The 15,501-nt window shown below is 36.6% G+C and overlaps 2 protein-coding genes across 5 annotated transcripts; both read right to left on the reverse strand.

Moving 5' to 3' along the window:
• Positions 1-84: 84 nt before the first annotated feature.
• Positions 85-4,204, reverse strand: LOC109152696 (phosphatidylinositol/phosphatidylcholine transfer protein SFH11). Of its 4 annotated transcripts, none has more exons than XM_019300348.1 (13): positions 3,966-4,204; positions 3,356-3,450; positions 3,076-3,283; positions 2,902-3,001; positions 2,555-2,821; positions 2,034-2,111; positions 1,832-1,933; positions 1,635-1,684; positions 1,109-1,217; positions 930-1,001; positions 717-860; positions 560-601; positions 86-486 (listed from the first exon to the last, which is right to left on the reverse strand). In XM_019300348.1, the coding sequence occupies exons 2-13, from the start codon at positions 3,432-3,434 to the stop codon at positions 433-435; spliced, it is 1,305 nt and encodes a 434-aa protein (XP_019155893.1). In that variant the 5' UTR covers positions 3,435-3,450; positions 3,966-4,204; the 3' UTR covers positions 86-432. The 4 variants fall into 4 exon arrangements, with proteins under 4 accessions (XP_019155892.1, XP_019155893.1, XP_019155894.1 ...); XM_019300349.1 differs by having other exon boundaries at positions 3,076-3,280; positions 3,966-4,203; XM_019300346.1 differs by having other exon boundaries at positions 3,076-3,450.
• A 529-nt stretch (positions 4,205-4,733) lies between these two features.
• On the reverse strand, positions 4,734-9,974 carry LOC109152808 (chaperone protein dnaJ 13-like). The gene is made up of 13 exons (XM_019300460.1): positions 9,603-9,974; positions 8,950-9,236; positions 8,530-8,727; positions 8,328-8,442; positions 7,418-7,504; positions 7,159-7,247; positions 6,897-6,981; positions 6,486-6,539; positions 6,269-6,349; positions 5,812-5,889; positions 5,463-5,705; positions 5,270-5,377; positions 4,734-4,957 (listed from the first exon to the last, which is right to left on the reverse strand). Exons 1-13 carry the CDS (start codon positions 9,744-9,746, stop codon positions 4,901-4,903), a joined length of 1,626 nt encoding a protein of 541 aa, XP_019156005.1. The 5' UTR covers positions 9,747-9,974; the 3' UTR covers positions 4,734-4,900.
• Positions 9,975-15,501: the final 5,527 nt, after the last annotated feature.

Below are 15,501 nucleotides of genomic sequence, written 5' to 3' on the forward strand. Positions count from 1 at the left end.
AGGTGGGGTCTTTGGATTATATTTCAAGGGAGGGAACTAGGAAGTGATTATGCTAATGTTCATTGAACTTGTGATCATTATTCTTGTGATTAGTTATAATACATCCATTTAATCAAACCACATGGTTCATGTTTGATTGAGCAATTTGTTTAATAATGTAGTATCTGAAGTCAATTGTCTTGTTCCAACCTTTTTACGTATAATCAACTGTCTTTATTCTTTGTTAAACATCTTTAATAATTCCCAATTTTTAAAACTATTTAATATTAGCTACTCTCTACCAACAAATAATTGTCTTTCAATAATCCCACTTATAATTAAAAGAAACTTGTAACCACTATCCGAACTATTTTGGAGAAAATATGAATTACAATCATAGTATAGCATACCACACAATAACATATGACAACATAAGCTATAGTATAATGTTTGTTACAACAATCCTCTTTTCAAATCTTCCATGTGTTCTGTAAGTGTTTGCAAAACCTGAGAGAGAGAGAGATAGTTAGTTGCTAGCAAAAGCAAGAGCTTAGGTTGCAAGATCTTTAAAGATGCTAACCAATTTGGTATCCTTAAGTGCATCTTCCAACTTTTGGATTTTCTGCAGGCACACAACGTAACGATGTTTAAACAGACAGTGAGACTGATTGTCCGCGTTTATTATTTTATATATACATTATATGCTCAACAAACACAAACGAGATGCAAAAGCTTACCGCATTCGTGTCATTAACGACAGCTTCAATTCTCGAAACCTTTTGCATGAAATGTGGATCAAACACTTGCGCTTTATTCGATTGCCCAATACTCGGCTCTCTTTCTGGCGTCACATCATAAACATCTTTAATCTGTACATTCTCCTATGTTATGAGAAATTATTAGCATTTATTCTTCTCGAGCTATTCTAAAGATCGACGAATTTTCCTTACTGTATCACCGTCAAAGATGTCTCTTGTAGCTGGTGGATTATTGTCACACTGCTCATCTGCCTCAAGCATGGCCTAGATGAAGATCAGATTTGTTATATAATATCAAGATTATATAAAGATAATATGACATTTATCTCAAAAAAACATTCAATTCAAACATGTTTTTTTAGGAATAAAACCTGAAGGATGTCTGTAACTTCTGGATCATTCCATGGTCCTTTGTCACTTGAGAGGCAACCACCATGTTCAGAACATGTGCAGTTACCACCCAAGAATGTTGGAAGGTTGCTGCAAAAACCAGCCAAATATCTCATAAGAGTAAACAAAAACCACCATTATAACGAGCACAAGAACTTGATAATTGAAGGACGTGTTCTGTCTTTATAAAGTTAAACAGATAGGAAATATCAATACCCAAGGTGATGATAATTATAGTTATACCATGGACCGACGAAGCCCGTATTTTCGCAGGCAAAAAATTCTAGGCCCTAACCCGCCTCACCGCAGGGTGTTTCAGGGCTGGCCCACAGGCTTCGGCCCACCTTGACACCCCACAAGACTGTTCTTCCTTAACTCTAATATCAAATTAAACGATGCAAGCCATCTCAACTAAAAATTTAAATCGATATTGAGACTACACACGCGTATATGCCCAACACCTATTCATCCAAGCTAGTAACATTCTTAAGGAACCTTAGTCATTACCTTGGATCAATAACTTCAACAAGGTTTTTAAGGTAGTTGTTCCCCAGCACCTGTAATGGTAACCTTGTGTTTTATGTCTCATTTCTCTCCAGGTAAAAATATGAAATTGAATGATGTGTTCTGTTCTGTTTCAACTAAAAAGTCTAAGCTGATAGTTGGACTACACATTTATATTTTATATATTATATGCTCAACACCTGGATCTTCGCCAGCGTGCGTTGATCGAGAAAAGCCCTGATTGCTTTCCATAGAACCTTAAATCCAGATCCAGCATTGATAATGAACAGCCTATGTAGTGTCTGCAAATAAGTAGATGACAGAATATGAAGAACTCTCTTACTTTGTTTCAGAGAAATTAAAACTTCACATTATATCCTTTCAAAAGGCCTTGCATCATACCTCAGGATAATAATTGCTGTCTATCTTTTGAATTTCCAGAAAGAGATATCTTGCAGGTTTTGAAAAGTTAGACATCCCCTGTGCACAAAGTTGAGGCAATTAAGACTATGATTCTGCAATTGTTATAACTTACAAGCTAATAGAAAGAAAGTCGAGTAATTATGAACAGATACTGCATTGTAACAGAGCCAATAGTACTCCAAAAAAAAGTCGATTGCCAATGACCTTGCGGTCTAATGGCACGAAATGACTCGCCCAATAGAAGGTCATGGGTTCGATCCCTAGTGGGGGCAATATTAACTCTTTGTACTTCAGCAAGTTGAAAAGTAATTATGAATAGATACTATATAAAACGACAAAGGGTTTAGAATAATTGAGAAGTTGAATTTTTAAAATTTAACGAAGGACGAAAGGGCTAAAGTTGCACAACGGGCAACAACTCAGCTGACCAGAAGTGCGACTTTCCCTTTTAGTAATATAGAATGAAAAGAAGAGAAATGGGACAAAGTGAAGATTCTCACCACATCCTTAACATCTAAGATGCTTGTTGTGGAAGCAATATGCTTCTTGGCAGCAAGTGAACATGCAGGATACCTCAAATTAAGAGTCTTTTCTTGTTCAGAAACATGGTACTTTACAAATCTCTCAATTGTTGTCACTTCAAGAAGCTTATTGATATCCACCATGCCAACCCTATCAATGTAAATTGGTCTGCCATATCTATCTACTCCATGAAAACCATGTGGATAAAGCCCTTTAACCTCTCTATATTCTTCGTACTTAAACTCCTGCAAAGTTCAAAGATTTCCGCATCACCTAAAAGTTTAACTGATCGTAGGACTGCACATTTACGAAAATTGAAACTAACTTTGCAAATAGCATCAACACGAAACTCCTCGCGCCACTTGAGGTAATTGAGAAACATTTCTTTTGCTTTTACCATATCATAGTCCCTCATTCTAAGAAACCTGCAACCATAACACCAGAATGAAGCAGAACGTTCTGCAAACTAAAAGTCTAAGCTGATAGTGTAAAAGAATACCGTAGAAGGGTATGGTAGTCAAATTGCTTCCCTGAAAGGGGGATGTCGGGGAAGATAAAATCGCGAAACGAATCGACTTTTTCTTCGTCTTTAGGATCATGGCTGCCCTGCAGAATCATCTGCAAACTCTTGCTCTTTCGCAATCGCCTCTTGAACGAGAATGATAGCCGCCTGCTCCTCTGCTGTTTTGGTGCCTTGTTGCTCTCTTCTTGTGGAGGTAAATACCAGTAAGTTTCGATGGGAGGATGCAGAATTTTATCTGTCTCTTTAGCTGACTGACCTTCTTCTCTGCTGAGGTTTGAGGATTGTTTGCTCCCTCCTATGAATATGTCCTTTAAGAATGCCTTTGGCTTATTCATGTATGCCTGCTCCAATCTGACTCTCCAGAAAAAAACATCAAAACAACTTAGGATGAAACATTGAAGCATAAACACACTGCTGATTTGGTAAATAGTTGTTAGCTGATTGGATTAGTGAGTTTGACTAGTTGATAACAATTATACTCCTACACAATTATAACAACAACAATAATAATTGTAATTAAGAAAAGTTGGTGAGGGCATAATTGTCCTGCTTGTTTTCGATGGAAAACAGAATACCAAGGGGGCCATGGGAAATGGTTTCCACGAATCAAACAAAGAAAAACCAGTTTTCCTCAAATTTAAGGAAAACATTTTCCTTTTTCTAGCGAACCAAACATGCCATAAAAGTTGTTGGAAATTCTGACCACTTTTTTCTGATGGTTGGAAAATTTAGTAGGCTAACTATATAGTGTATTTCCTTAATTTTCAATCATTGATGGTCCAATGAAAAATTATTTAGTAACCATGGCAATCAGACAAAAATGGCTAATTTGTAACGCCAAGAATTTTTATAAAGAACAAACTTACATAGTAATTGAGGCAAAGATGAAACCCAAATCTCCCAGCACATGCAAGCTGTGATCTGACAGGAAATTTTATATGAAGATTATGAAGGAAGAATGGGGCATTGTTGTTTGAGGTTTGGGTATGAAATGTCAGGCTTTTGTTGTTGAAAAGATGACTACTATCCAAGATTAATGAGACACCAATGTTGTTTGGAATCGAATATTTGGAATGTTTGGCTGTCAAGCAACCTCATGAAACCTCCTTGCAGCTAACTGCAGCTCAACTGTTAGTCTATAAACATGGTTACCAAACTAATAATTAACATGGAGTTCGAAGCTATGTGTATGCAGTAACGAATTTACTGACCCAATCGAGATTAAATTCGTTGTATATAGAATTGTTTTAAATAAAACTGGTCCAATCTTGACTGGATTAGTTTTATCTTGGGAGAACTATTTCTATTGGAACTGACACAATCTTAAATCATAGTTGAAATGTGAAAATACTCGCCCTAAAGAACATCCGTAGATTATGGGGTATTTGGTAAATAGTTGTTGGGTACTTGGCTGATTGGATTAGTGGGTTTGATTAGTTAATAGTATTGTTTGATCATAGAAAGACGTTTGGTAAATTAGCTGTTAGCTGATTACATGAAAAATGACTCTCAAAAAGCTAGTCAAAAAAGCTGCTTTGAGCAGCTTTTAACATTTTGGAACAATAAGCTATTACATAAAGTTAATTAACCATACACTTATATTGGTTGTTTAACCAAGTCAAAACAACTAATCGTGGTCAAATAAGCCAAAATTGGCTAATATGCTAACTATTATAAATACCAACAAAATTGTTCTTAATGATCTATTCCACAATTGGCAGAATACATATCTCAGCATCACAGCATTGATAAATTATTGTTTCTTTGGATACAAAGCAAAACTTTGAATATCAGATGGAAGTCAAATTCTGTGTGCTTCCTGGGGTATAATCAATTGCTCATAATCATCAACAGTCACCTGTACATTTAAGCATTCATTATTCATCAGTTCACATAGTACCCAAAATGGTAATTTGGTTATCGACTATCAATTCAATCAAAACGATCTTTCGAGTACGCAAAATTTACCCGATTTAGTTCTCTAGCGTAAGTAGCAGAGGACTAAATTAGGTAAGTTTTGTAAAAGTCAAGGGGTCGTTTTGAGTGTATTGGTAGCCGAGGGCCCGAGGACTAGTTTGAGATTCTGGCATAGTTTAGGGACCATTTTGGGTATTAACTCATGCACATACTATGAAGTCGAGAAAACCGGTGAAGATAAAAGCAATGTTACCTCAAATTTATTGCCTCCAAATGTATATTCCACATATAACTGCTTAGGTTCTCCAGGACAAGGATCACAAAATCCCATTATTCCCGATTTCTTAACGCCCTCGTGTAGCTGCATAGTTTGGTTAGGAAGGGTCTATAAGAATCTATATATTTACTGATTTTATCGAAAAGATGAGCAGAAGAGGAATATTCACCTTTAGTTGTCCAGAATCGTTCACCAGAAAATTCAAAGGTAGAGTGACATCCACGATTTGTGACAAGACCCCATCATCGGTTTCTGCAGTGTTTTTAGTTCGATCCTTGAGAGCTTTATGGCTTCCATATATTGCTTTTGTTACAACAAGTCCGCCAGTTTCTAGCTGTCGAGTTCTTTTCCGGTTCGCAACGTTCTCTAATAGTTGCTGGGCTTTCTCAGCAGCAGCTCTTGCCTCTCGAACCTACACAGTTTTTTAACGGGGAATTAGGATCGACGTGTAGAGCATCTTGATGATCTTTCATCAAACTACAGGGAAGAAACAAAGAAATAGACCGTTTATCATTTACCTGAGCACGAGTTTTTTCAGCACTCTCCAACTCCCGCTGATTTTCCCATTTGAGAAAATACGGTTTCAGAATATATGTCTGCAAACATAAATGCAAGAGTTAATGAAGTCATAACTCGACAGAGCATAAAACAAGAAACGTCATTGCCTAAAATACAGATACCAAATCGAATCTTGGATTTGGAAGAATGTGTATGCATCAATACGTGTTACTATAACCCCACCCGACATAAAATTGACCCGCGGGAGTTCGAAACCCATCTCGTATGAAAAAATCAATCTGGCCAGCACTTTGCCCCTTTATTGGGCTGGGCCAGTGCGAACGGGAATTAGTCTGACTGAGTATGGTACGGGCTTAAAGATGCCTCTTACAGTTAGGGCCTGCTCAGGACACCTCGTGGTCTGACCAAAAAAATAAAATTGACCCGCGAAATATAACTATTTGAAGGACTACAAACCTTGAGTAGAAGGTATAATGACGTAGGAACGAAGAAGGCGCCAGCCGCAAACAAAGGGTTCAAGTGTCTGGAAATTAATATCTGCACTCAATAACATATCAGAAACTCAGAACTCAACCCAAAAAGCATTATTTATAGAAGACACGAGACTTGTTAAAATAAAAGAAAAGGGGAAGAGGAAAACTTCATTTAGACTCATAATACTACATAAACTTACAGGAACTATCAACCTTTGGCCTCCACGATGCAATTCAAGTTTCCAAAAGATACCCTAAAAATAGTAAAGATAAAACTAAAGTAAAAGAAATGAATACAGGTAACTTCTGAATTCTGGAGAAAACATGTGAAACAACTTTAGTGTTTGGAGTTTGAATTATAAATTCATAACCCTTTTCCTTCATCTTGGTGGCAATGATTTCCCAAAGGGGCTTGTTATAGTCCACATCAATGTTGAAAAACTCGTTAGGCGCCCTCTAGGCGCCTGTGGACCGCCTAGGGTGCCTAGACCGCCTAGGCGGGCACCTAGAACGCCTAGGCGGGCACCTAGAGCGGCTAGGAGGCCGACCGCCTAGCGGCTAGGTGCCGATTGTGCGATTTTTGCAACACTGGTCCACATACTTCTGAATACCTGAATTCCTATTGTATACAGCATTCGAACAGTGCTAAATTCCGATACTTTTCTTCCCCCACCCACTTCAAATTCAAGTGCATTGCTACAAAACGACAAAAAGAGTCATAAGTTGCATTTCATAAAGAAGTCGAGCAGTCATAACTTACATTGCTTAAGTTTGAACCTTCATCCTCAAGAAGAGGGAGCAAAGCTTTAAAACGAGAGAGAGAGAGAGAGAGAGAGAGAGAGAGAGAGAGAGAGAGAGAGAGAGAGAGAATACCTTCCAACCCTGCCAGCAATGCGCCCATGAGATTTTGAGGAAAAGAGGCGAGTGTAATGAGCTGTTGCCCCAAAGGAACCCACGCCAATCTACAGTAAAATAAAATTAGATAGGAATTAAACAGTTAATAATTGAAAAAGGTTCAATGCAATAGTAAACATAACCAATAATTTCAAATTAGTAACTTTAAATCTGTTATTCAGTTAAGTGAAAAGGACATAACGATATTTCCCGAGATGAGGAAGGAAAGAACTAGAACCTTGATTTCTCCAGCAGCAGACATTTTCTGCTCTTTTTGCTGCCATCCAACAGCTACATGTGAATCTGGACCTAATGCGAGCTGAATCTGGCAGGTAGACAAAAAACATGAAAACATTTTAATGTATAAATTAGCAACAGAAACCGACAAGGCATACTTAGGCAGTTAAGAACATCCGAGATTTTCATGGTCCAAGAAAGTGTGTCTTCGCATTTAATATTACTAAGTGGTAATATCAAGATAAAATTGGTTGTTTGTCATCAAAACAAAGGCCCTGTTTGGTAATATTGTTAGCTTATCAGCCAATTTTGACTTATTTGACCACTATTAGCTGTTTGACTTGGTTAAACATTCAATATAAATGTTTGATTAATTAGCTTTTTGTAACAACTTATTGCTACAAAATGCTAAAATTCAAAAAGATGCTTAAAGTAGCTTTCTCGATAAACTTTTTGAGAAAGTCATTTTGAATGTAATCAGCTATCAGCTATCAGCTTATCAGCCAATTTTGACTTATTTGACCACTATTAGCTGTTTGACTTGGTTAAACATTCAATATAAATGTTTGATTAATTAGCTTTTTGTAACAACTTATTGCTCCAAAATGCTAAAATTCAAAAAGCTGCTCAAAGTAGCTTTCTCGATAAGCTTTTTGAGAAAGTAATTTTGCATGTAATCAGCTATCAGCTAATAGCAAATTTACCAAACATCTTTCTACAATAAGCTAATGCTATTAACTAATCAATCAAATTCACTAACTCAATCAGAACTCAATCAGCTAACAACTATTTACCAAACACCCCCAAAATCTAAGACAAAAGCTTCAGTATTTCCGAATGGAATTAAAGAACACTAAGCATCGCGGGACTGATAGATGATTAGAACCTTACAGCCACAGAGAAAAGCTTACATTCCCATTCGCTGTATTCGAGAGTTGACGAGTCCAACTGTTGGAAAGATTAATGGAACCATCTCTTAAAGACATAGTAAGGCCCATTGCCGCGGTAGAGTGAGGAGTTAAGTGGCTGATGAGACAAAAGAGGGTAGTCTATCTCGTTTAGTAAAGTATAATTCCAACATAGCATCATCAAACTAAAAGAAATCCATCTCACCGAGATGTTTGTACCCCTATTACTGCCCGTAAACCAGCAGAGGCCATGAACTCTATGGAAGACACTGAAGACATCTGATGCTGAAAGAGAAAAGACGCTGCACCACCACCAGCATTCCCGTTAACCGCTAAATTCCCGCCAATAGCAATTGCATTGCTTTTGGATATCTGGGATTGAATTTCACTAGCCATAGCCATTCTGACAACCATATAAAAGAAACAGAACGGGTAAGAAGAGAGATAGCGGACTTTATACAGTTAAATGCTTTTAGAATGACCTCACGAAATCCTAATACTTAAAGGCTGTTAAGAGTCCACATATGGGTTTATAAGACCATGAGTTAAACTAGCTAATCAGTTGGAGTCAACTCGACCCACACAGCAAAGTAAATGATGAAAACGGACAAAAGCTGATATGTACCCTTTCATAATGCCATCGCCCTCTAAAAATTGAGGCAATGACAAATTTGCTAGAATTGAACCAGAAGGTCGGGCATGGACAGCAACCTTTTCTAGCTCCTTCTGGCGTCTTAGCCTCTCGAGCTCCTCCTTTATTTCTTCAGCTTTGTTCAGTTGCGGACCAAGTTCCAGACCAGAGGTCAGTCCTTCCATGCCATAAATGTCGTATATCTGCCTCTTCGTTTCATCAGTCAAAATCTCATATGCTTCACATATCCGTTGAAAATTCTCCGTCGCAATATCCTTCATCTGTAACACAAGTTAATGCATTTACAAAGTCTGACTTTTACTATTCAGAAATTTCGATAATACCTTAAATGAGGAAATTAATGAATAAAGACAAGCTCTTTTTCTTTCTTTCTTTCTTGCAGAAAACAAAATCTCATGAAATGAGAGGGAAAAAAGGGATGGTCTTTCAACAATGTATCTCTTGCACCTAGGTGTTTTAATATCATGCATAATGTTGAGATAAACAAAAATAAGAATCCATAACAACAATTTCGTGATTCACAATGTGCCTACTTTCACAGGACCGAAGCTTTCACAGAAAAACAACTCAGATCAAATAGAAAACAATGATAAAATTCTACTTATATAAATAGGCAGCAGGGGAACCTGAGGAGCTTGATATTTATCAGGGTGATAAACTTGTGCCCATTGGCGATAAGCTTTACGGATTTCTTCAGTGGAGGCTTGAGGGGCAATGTTAAGCAGAGCGTATAGCTCCCTGTTGGGCGGCGCATCCGCAGGCTCCTTCATTGCTGCAATCGAGATTCGATTTGGGGAATTTACAGTGAAATCTGAGATAGGGTTTAGCTAGGGTTTTTCCAATTGAGGAAGAAGACTACTGTAAGTCAGCTGGTACAGTTAGGTACGAGGATACTATGTTGATGTTTGCTGACGGGAAGAAGCACACACTGTAACGCTTGACCGCCAACGCCGCAACTGAATGCCTGATGACTTGCAACTTGCAAGGTACGGATAGCAATCAAAAGAGAACAATACTATACAATTTACTATAAAATTGTGCACCTTGAATAAAATTTAGGAATAAGGGTCAAATAGGACACCCAACTATACACCAAATTACAATTATGCTATGGAATTCAAAAAAGATATAATTATCTCATTGAACAATACAAAATCATACAATTAGATTCAAAATGACTTGTTGACAGTTACTGATTTTAAAAATAATTTTTTTAAATAATTTTAAACAAAATAATTAATTAAAAAAAAAATTATAAAAAAACTAGAACTGCGGGGGACAAATGGTCTCCGGCAATTCTAGGTTTTTTTAATTAATTATTTTATTTTTAAAAATTATTTTTTAATCGGTAACCCGTCAGCACAATTTTAGGTAAACAGGTCATTTCAGACCTAATTGCATGATTTTGTGTTGTTCAGGGGCCCAATTACATTTTTTTTAACTCGATGGCCTAATTGCAGTTTGGTGTGCAGTTTGGTGGCCTATTTGACCCTTATTTCTAAAATTTATCTTTTGATTCTAATTAATAAAAGACAATCTATGTTTAGTAACATAGTTAATTTATTAGTTAATTTTGATTTATTTGACCACTATTAGTTGTTTGACTTGGTTAAACAATCAATATGAGTGTTTGATTAATTAGCTGTTTGTAACAGTTTATTGCTTCAAAATGCTAAAATTCAAAAAGTTTCTCAAAATAGCTTTTTCGATAAGTTTTTTGATAAAGTCATTTTGAATGTAATCAGCTAATAGCTAATTTGTCAAAAGATTTTTCTACAATTTGTTAATGCTATCTAATCAAACTCACTAACATAATCAGCTAATAGATATCAACAAACATATATTTATCAAACACCCCAGTAATAAGGTAAATCAATTTAGATTATGTATAACTGATTGACTCTTTGTTTTTATTATTTTATTGATTTTTATTTTAACCAAAAGATCATTAACTTTCATTATCAAACTCCAAAGCACTTACAAGAAAATTTGGCAGAACATCACACCAAACAATACGATACACAGAACCAGATTCCCTAGCTAGAGCGTGAGCGACCTGATTCGCTGAACATTTAACAAATTAAGAGAAAAATGCACATCATCTATGGAGTCAGCATTAGCTTGAATATCTTCAATGATTAAATCGAAATAGGATCCCCTTGCCTCCCCTCTCAAGGCATCCACCACCAGCGTCCATCTCGACATCCACCTCAGCCACCCGCATCTCCTTTAACCAACTCAATGCCTCCTGAACCAATTAACCCCCAATGCCTCCGCTGAACGGGCATCCTCCGCCGTAGCCCCCGGGACCACCACCGCCACTTTGACTGCCCCGGCAGAGTCTTGCTACACCCAACCGTAACCTGCTTTGCCGCTACCCCTATCGTAAGCCGCATCTACATTAAGTTTACATCTCCCCACATTCGGTTTCTGCCACCTCGATTTCATCAAAATTCATCGATGGAGTTCAATTTTGATTAGTGAATTTGCTAGTTTTGACAAGTTTTACATTAACCATTATTGCTAATGTAAATTTGAATGTATGAGAACAATGATTAAAAAGTGAACATAAATTTTTGTTCACCTAAAAGGTGTACGAAATTGGTAAATGCTAAATTGAATTTCTCAATACTAAAAATTGCATGTTAATTACGTTACGTACACAACACAACACATAACTTTGAAGTATCAAACTCCAAATTTAACTTATAATAATACATAACACCATTATTAATTATTAATTACATAAAAAGAAAACTAAATTGACACTTAAAATGCAAAGTAATCATACGTCTACATCATGCAAAGCAACCATCTTTCATGAAAAATGCAAAGCAATCATACCTCTACATCATGCAAAGCAATCATCTTTTTCATGTATATATGTATGTAGTTTCACTTCACTCTTTCCATTACGTGGAGCCTTTGACAACATACCCTTTTTATATGCATTTTAATCATTATATTTATTTATTTTTTTCTTATAGACTCTTTCATTGGGAGAGCGGGATGAAATATCCAACTAAATAATTTATAAATAATTCATCTTTTTTTTCAAATTATTTAGTTGAGTATTATATCCGGCCTGTCCTTCCAATAAAATATTTTGTATTTGTTATTATTGATGAAATTAAGATTCTTGAGGTATAATTAAATAATTAAGAATTAAGATTCTTGAGGTATAAATAATTAAGGAATTAGTCTCAAGATTAAGGACTAGCCAACAATAAACTGCAAACAAGATATGTAATGACACAATATTATCGCCACATAATTTTCTCAACTCAGATCAGTACTTAATTATGCCTTGGACTGGCCTATATCTTGGGGTCGGACAGAACCATGTCCCAACAATTATTGACATGTTTTGAGGAGTTTTATAATGTAAAGTGTGGTACATACTCATCAATATAATGAACATATATGAAAAGAAATCATACATTTGAAAACATAAATGAAAAGAATATTTTTTGAAAGCAATCATTTAAGGCATATATTAGAGATAAGCTGTAATACTGTCAGGTACATAGCAGAGGGTTGAGTAAAAGTCATGCATAGAAGCTAAAGTATGAGCTATTAAATTAGACGATCTAGGTATAAAACTGACTAAACAACGGTCTAAAAAAGAAATAGAATGTTTGCAACTGTCGATGGCATAGCCGACGTAGGATCGAACTGACTCCGCAGACAAAGATAAGCAGTGCTGAAGACTCGAGCAATCCGTAAGCAACTCAAATGAGCGCTCCCCACGATCTCTTAACCAGGATAGAACCTCTTTACGTGCAAAGGCCTCGGCCATTAGTGGTGAAAAACAAGGCGGTAGCAAAGCATTGAATGCCGCAACAAAAGCCCCATTCTCATCGAACAAGACCGCCCCCACCGAGACTTTGTTTGACGAAGAGCGAAAGCCGGCGTCGAAACGGCATGATCGTAGCCCGACCGTACTCCCGGTGGCAGCAGGTTGCGGCACGGCAGTATGGTCCGAAGCAGCGATGTGCACGGGTGCAGCAGCGAGGTCCGAGGCAGCTCGTGGCACGACAGTGACGGCAGCTCCAATGGCCGGTGTTCTCGCGTCGGCGGTATGGGCACAACGCCAAGCTTGCATAGCGGCCGTAGCAGATGCCACGACCTTCTTCGGGACTGGGAGGCACGCATCCCAAACTGCACCATTCCTTGCTTTCCAAATAAAATATGAGTTAATACTCAAAATCGTCCTCGATTATAGTGGTTTTTCTCAATTTCGTCCTAAACGACTTTGGTGACCTAATATCATCCCAGACTTTTGTGTTTCACGCAATTTAGTCTCAGATTTTTGTGTTTTTGCTCAATTTAGTCCCTCATTTGTTATTCTGTCCATTTGATGTTAAATAAATACACAATTAAGTAATTTTAATACTGGCATCTCTTTACTCATAGACATGTGAACTGCGAAATCCCTTTTTTTTTTACGAATTACTCCCAGAATTACTCATAAAACTGCGAATATAAAATTTGATTTGCAATTCCGGCAGTAATTCTGGGTGTAATTCGTACAAGAAAGAGGAATTTCGCACTTCACAAGTTGAAAATAAAGAGAGATCAATATTGACATTACTGAATTGTCCCTTTATTTAACACCAATTTGACAGAATAACAAATGGAGGACTAAATTGAGCGAAACACAAAAGTCTGGGACGATATTAGGTCACCAAAGTCGTTTAAGACGAAATTGAGAAAAACCACTATAGTCGAGGACAATTTTGAGTATTAACTCAATAAAATATAGAATAGCAGTAGTGAGGAATATTTCGTTAGAGTCTAGATACTCAAAACTTCTTCAAACCAAGAATGAAAAATATTTGTCACACTAGTAAGAATTGGAAGGTGGGATTCTCTCCAAAGAAATGAAAAGAATATAATTATAGTAAAAAGAAATATGTGGACCATGTTATATTATCCAAAATTTAAAAAATAGAATAAAATCCTCTCTAAGGATGGAGTCTCCAAATAATCTTTGTTTATATATACTGCCATGGTGAGATGCATGTGAGTAGACATGAAGAAGTTTCACGGAAATTTCCGTTGGCCCCATAATTTGTCCTAAAATATGATGTGACCCATTTGTCAACACCATGCAGCACAAAGATGCCCAACAAAGACAAGTCAGTATAATTCTCATCAAATGTAGTTATATATATATATATATATATATATATATATATATATATATATATATATATATATATATATATGGTTGTACATGATATATTGTATATTTGTCTTTTTGTTGTTAAAAAAAAATTATTTTGGTATGTATTTGTATATGATTATTGCTTTTGTTTTTTTTTTTTTTTTTTTTGTTTTTTTTTTAAAATTTAAACTAAGGGGCAAAGGCCGTGGTCGTCATTCAAAAATTAACTTCTTACAAATAGTTAATTTGTTGATAAAGTTTAATTAAAGTGTTTTGTTACGGCCCTCACTACTTACATGATTTATCTTTTCTACCGAGATTCTCGTGAAAGTGTCGAGATTAGGTGAAATCTTTATACTTTGTTGAAATTACATGCAACAAGTATTATTTACGTACTCTATGTTTGTATACATACATACACACACACACACACATATATATATATATATATATATAAGTGTTTTGTTGCTAAGCTCTCACTAACCACTTTAACTTACATGATTTATCTTTTTTACTGAGATTTCGGTGGAACGGTCAAAAAAAGGTGATTTTTTTTTTTTTTTTGAAATTATATGCAACACTATTTATATTACTCTATGTTTAATTTGTCTGCATGCAATAATATATATATGATGATTTGTTTCACTATTTGTGATCACCCTAGATAGCTCTTTCATTTTCCATTGGAGTTTGCTAACCAAAAAGCTGGCAAATTAAACCACAACCTCACCTCCATTGCTATCTTCAACTGCAAATTTGTAGTCTTCTGCGGCGGCGGCGCGGCGGGCTCGATCTAATAATCCGGCCGGCCACCTTCAAAGCTGCCGCCATTAATGGGGTTACAGCTATTACTCCTGGGAAAGCTGCATCTCTTCAAAGCTACCTCTCACAGTTTAACTTCTGTGAGTTTCTTGTTATTGGGGCCTTTCGTTCTCAAAATGGTTTCTGGGTTGAAGCCCATTCGCCAGGTTTGCCTTGAGATTGTCTACTCATTGCGCCTTTTCTTCTTCCAAATGGGGGAGATAACCTTCAATGCCGAGCCCACGGCGGCGGAGCGCGGCGGCGGCGGCGGAGCGCGGTGGCAGCGGGCTCTCCGTTTGGTCTCCGAGAGGTTGACACGTGCGAGGCATCCGCAGTTTCTTGAGTCGGATGAGGAGAGTTTGCTTAACCTCACCATGGTTGCACTATGAGGGCTTTCAATTTGCTTATATATAATTGCATGTATTATTAATTACTTCATCTTTATATATATATATTCTCTTCTTTTTTTTTTTTTTTGGTATAATTTTTCCATAATTAATTCCTCCCTCTTTATAGTTTATACTAAATCTTATTCAAACCATGATTATTCTTTT

Source organism: Ipomoea nil, unplaced genomic scaffold (genome assembly GCF_001879475.1).
Source record: "Ipomoea nil cultivar Tokyo-kokei standard unplaced genomic scaffold, Asagao_1.1 scaffold2480, whole genome shotgun sequence".
Classification (NCBI taxonomy): domain Eukaryota; kingdom Viridiplantae; phylum Streptophyta; class Magnoliopsida; order Solanales; family Convolvulaceae; genus Ipomoea; species Ipomoea nil.

What these genes read in the sequence shown, in the direction of transcription:
- LOC109152808 (XM_019300460.1), bottom strand. Translation starts at nt 9,746, where the DNA reads ATGAAGGAGCCTGCGGATGCGCCGCCCAACAGGGAGCTATACGCTCTG. An exon ending in GCCAAAGGTTGATAGTTCCT is followed by an intron (nt 6,350 to 6,485) that starts GTAAGTTTATGT and finishes TATTGAGTGCAG; the next exon opens with ATATTAATTTCCAGACACTT. An exon ending in ACGATTCTGGACAACTAAAG is followed by an intron (nt 5,378 to 5,462) that starts GTGAATATTCCT and finishes CAAACTATGCAG; the next exon opens with CTACACGAGGGCGTTAAGAA.
- LOC109152696 (XM_019300346.1), bottom strand. Translation starts at nt 3,434, where the DNA reads ATGAATAAGCCAAAGGCATTCTTAAAGGACATATTCATAGGAGGGAGC. An exon ending in TCTTAGATGTTAAGGATGTG is followed by an intron (nt 2,112 to 2,554) that starts GTGAGAATCTTC and finishes CTTTGTGCACAG; the next exon opens with GGGATGTCTAACTTTTCAAA. An exon ending in CACTTAAGGATACCAAATTG is followed by an intron (nt 487 to 559) that starts GTTAGCATCTTT and finishes TCTCTCTCTCAG; the next exon opens with GTTTTGCAAACACTTACAGA.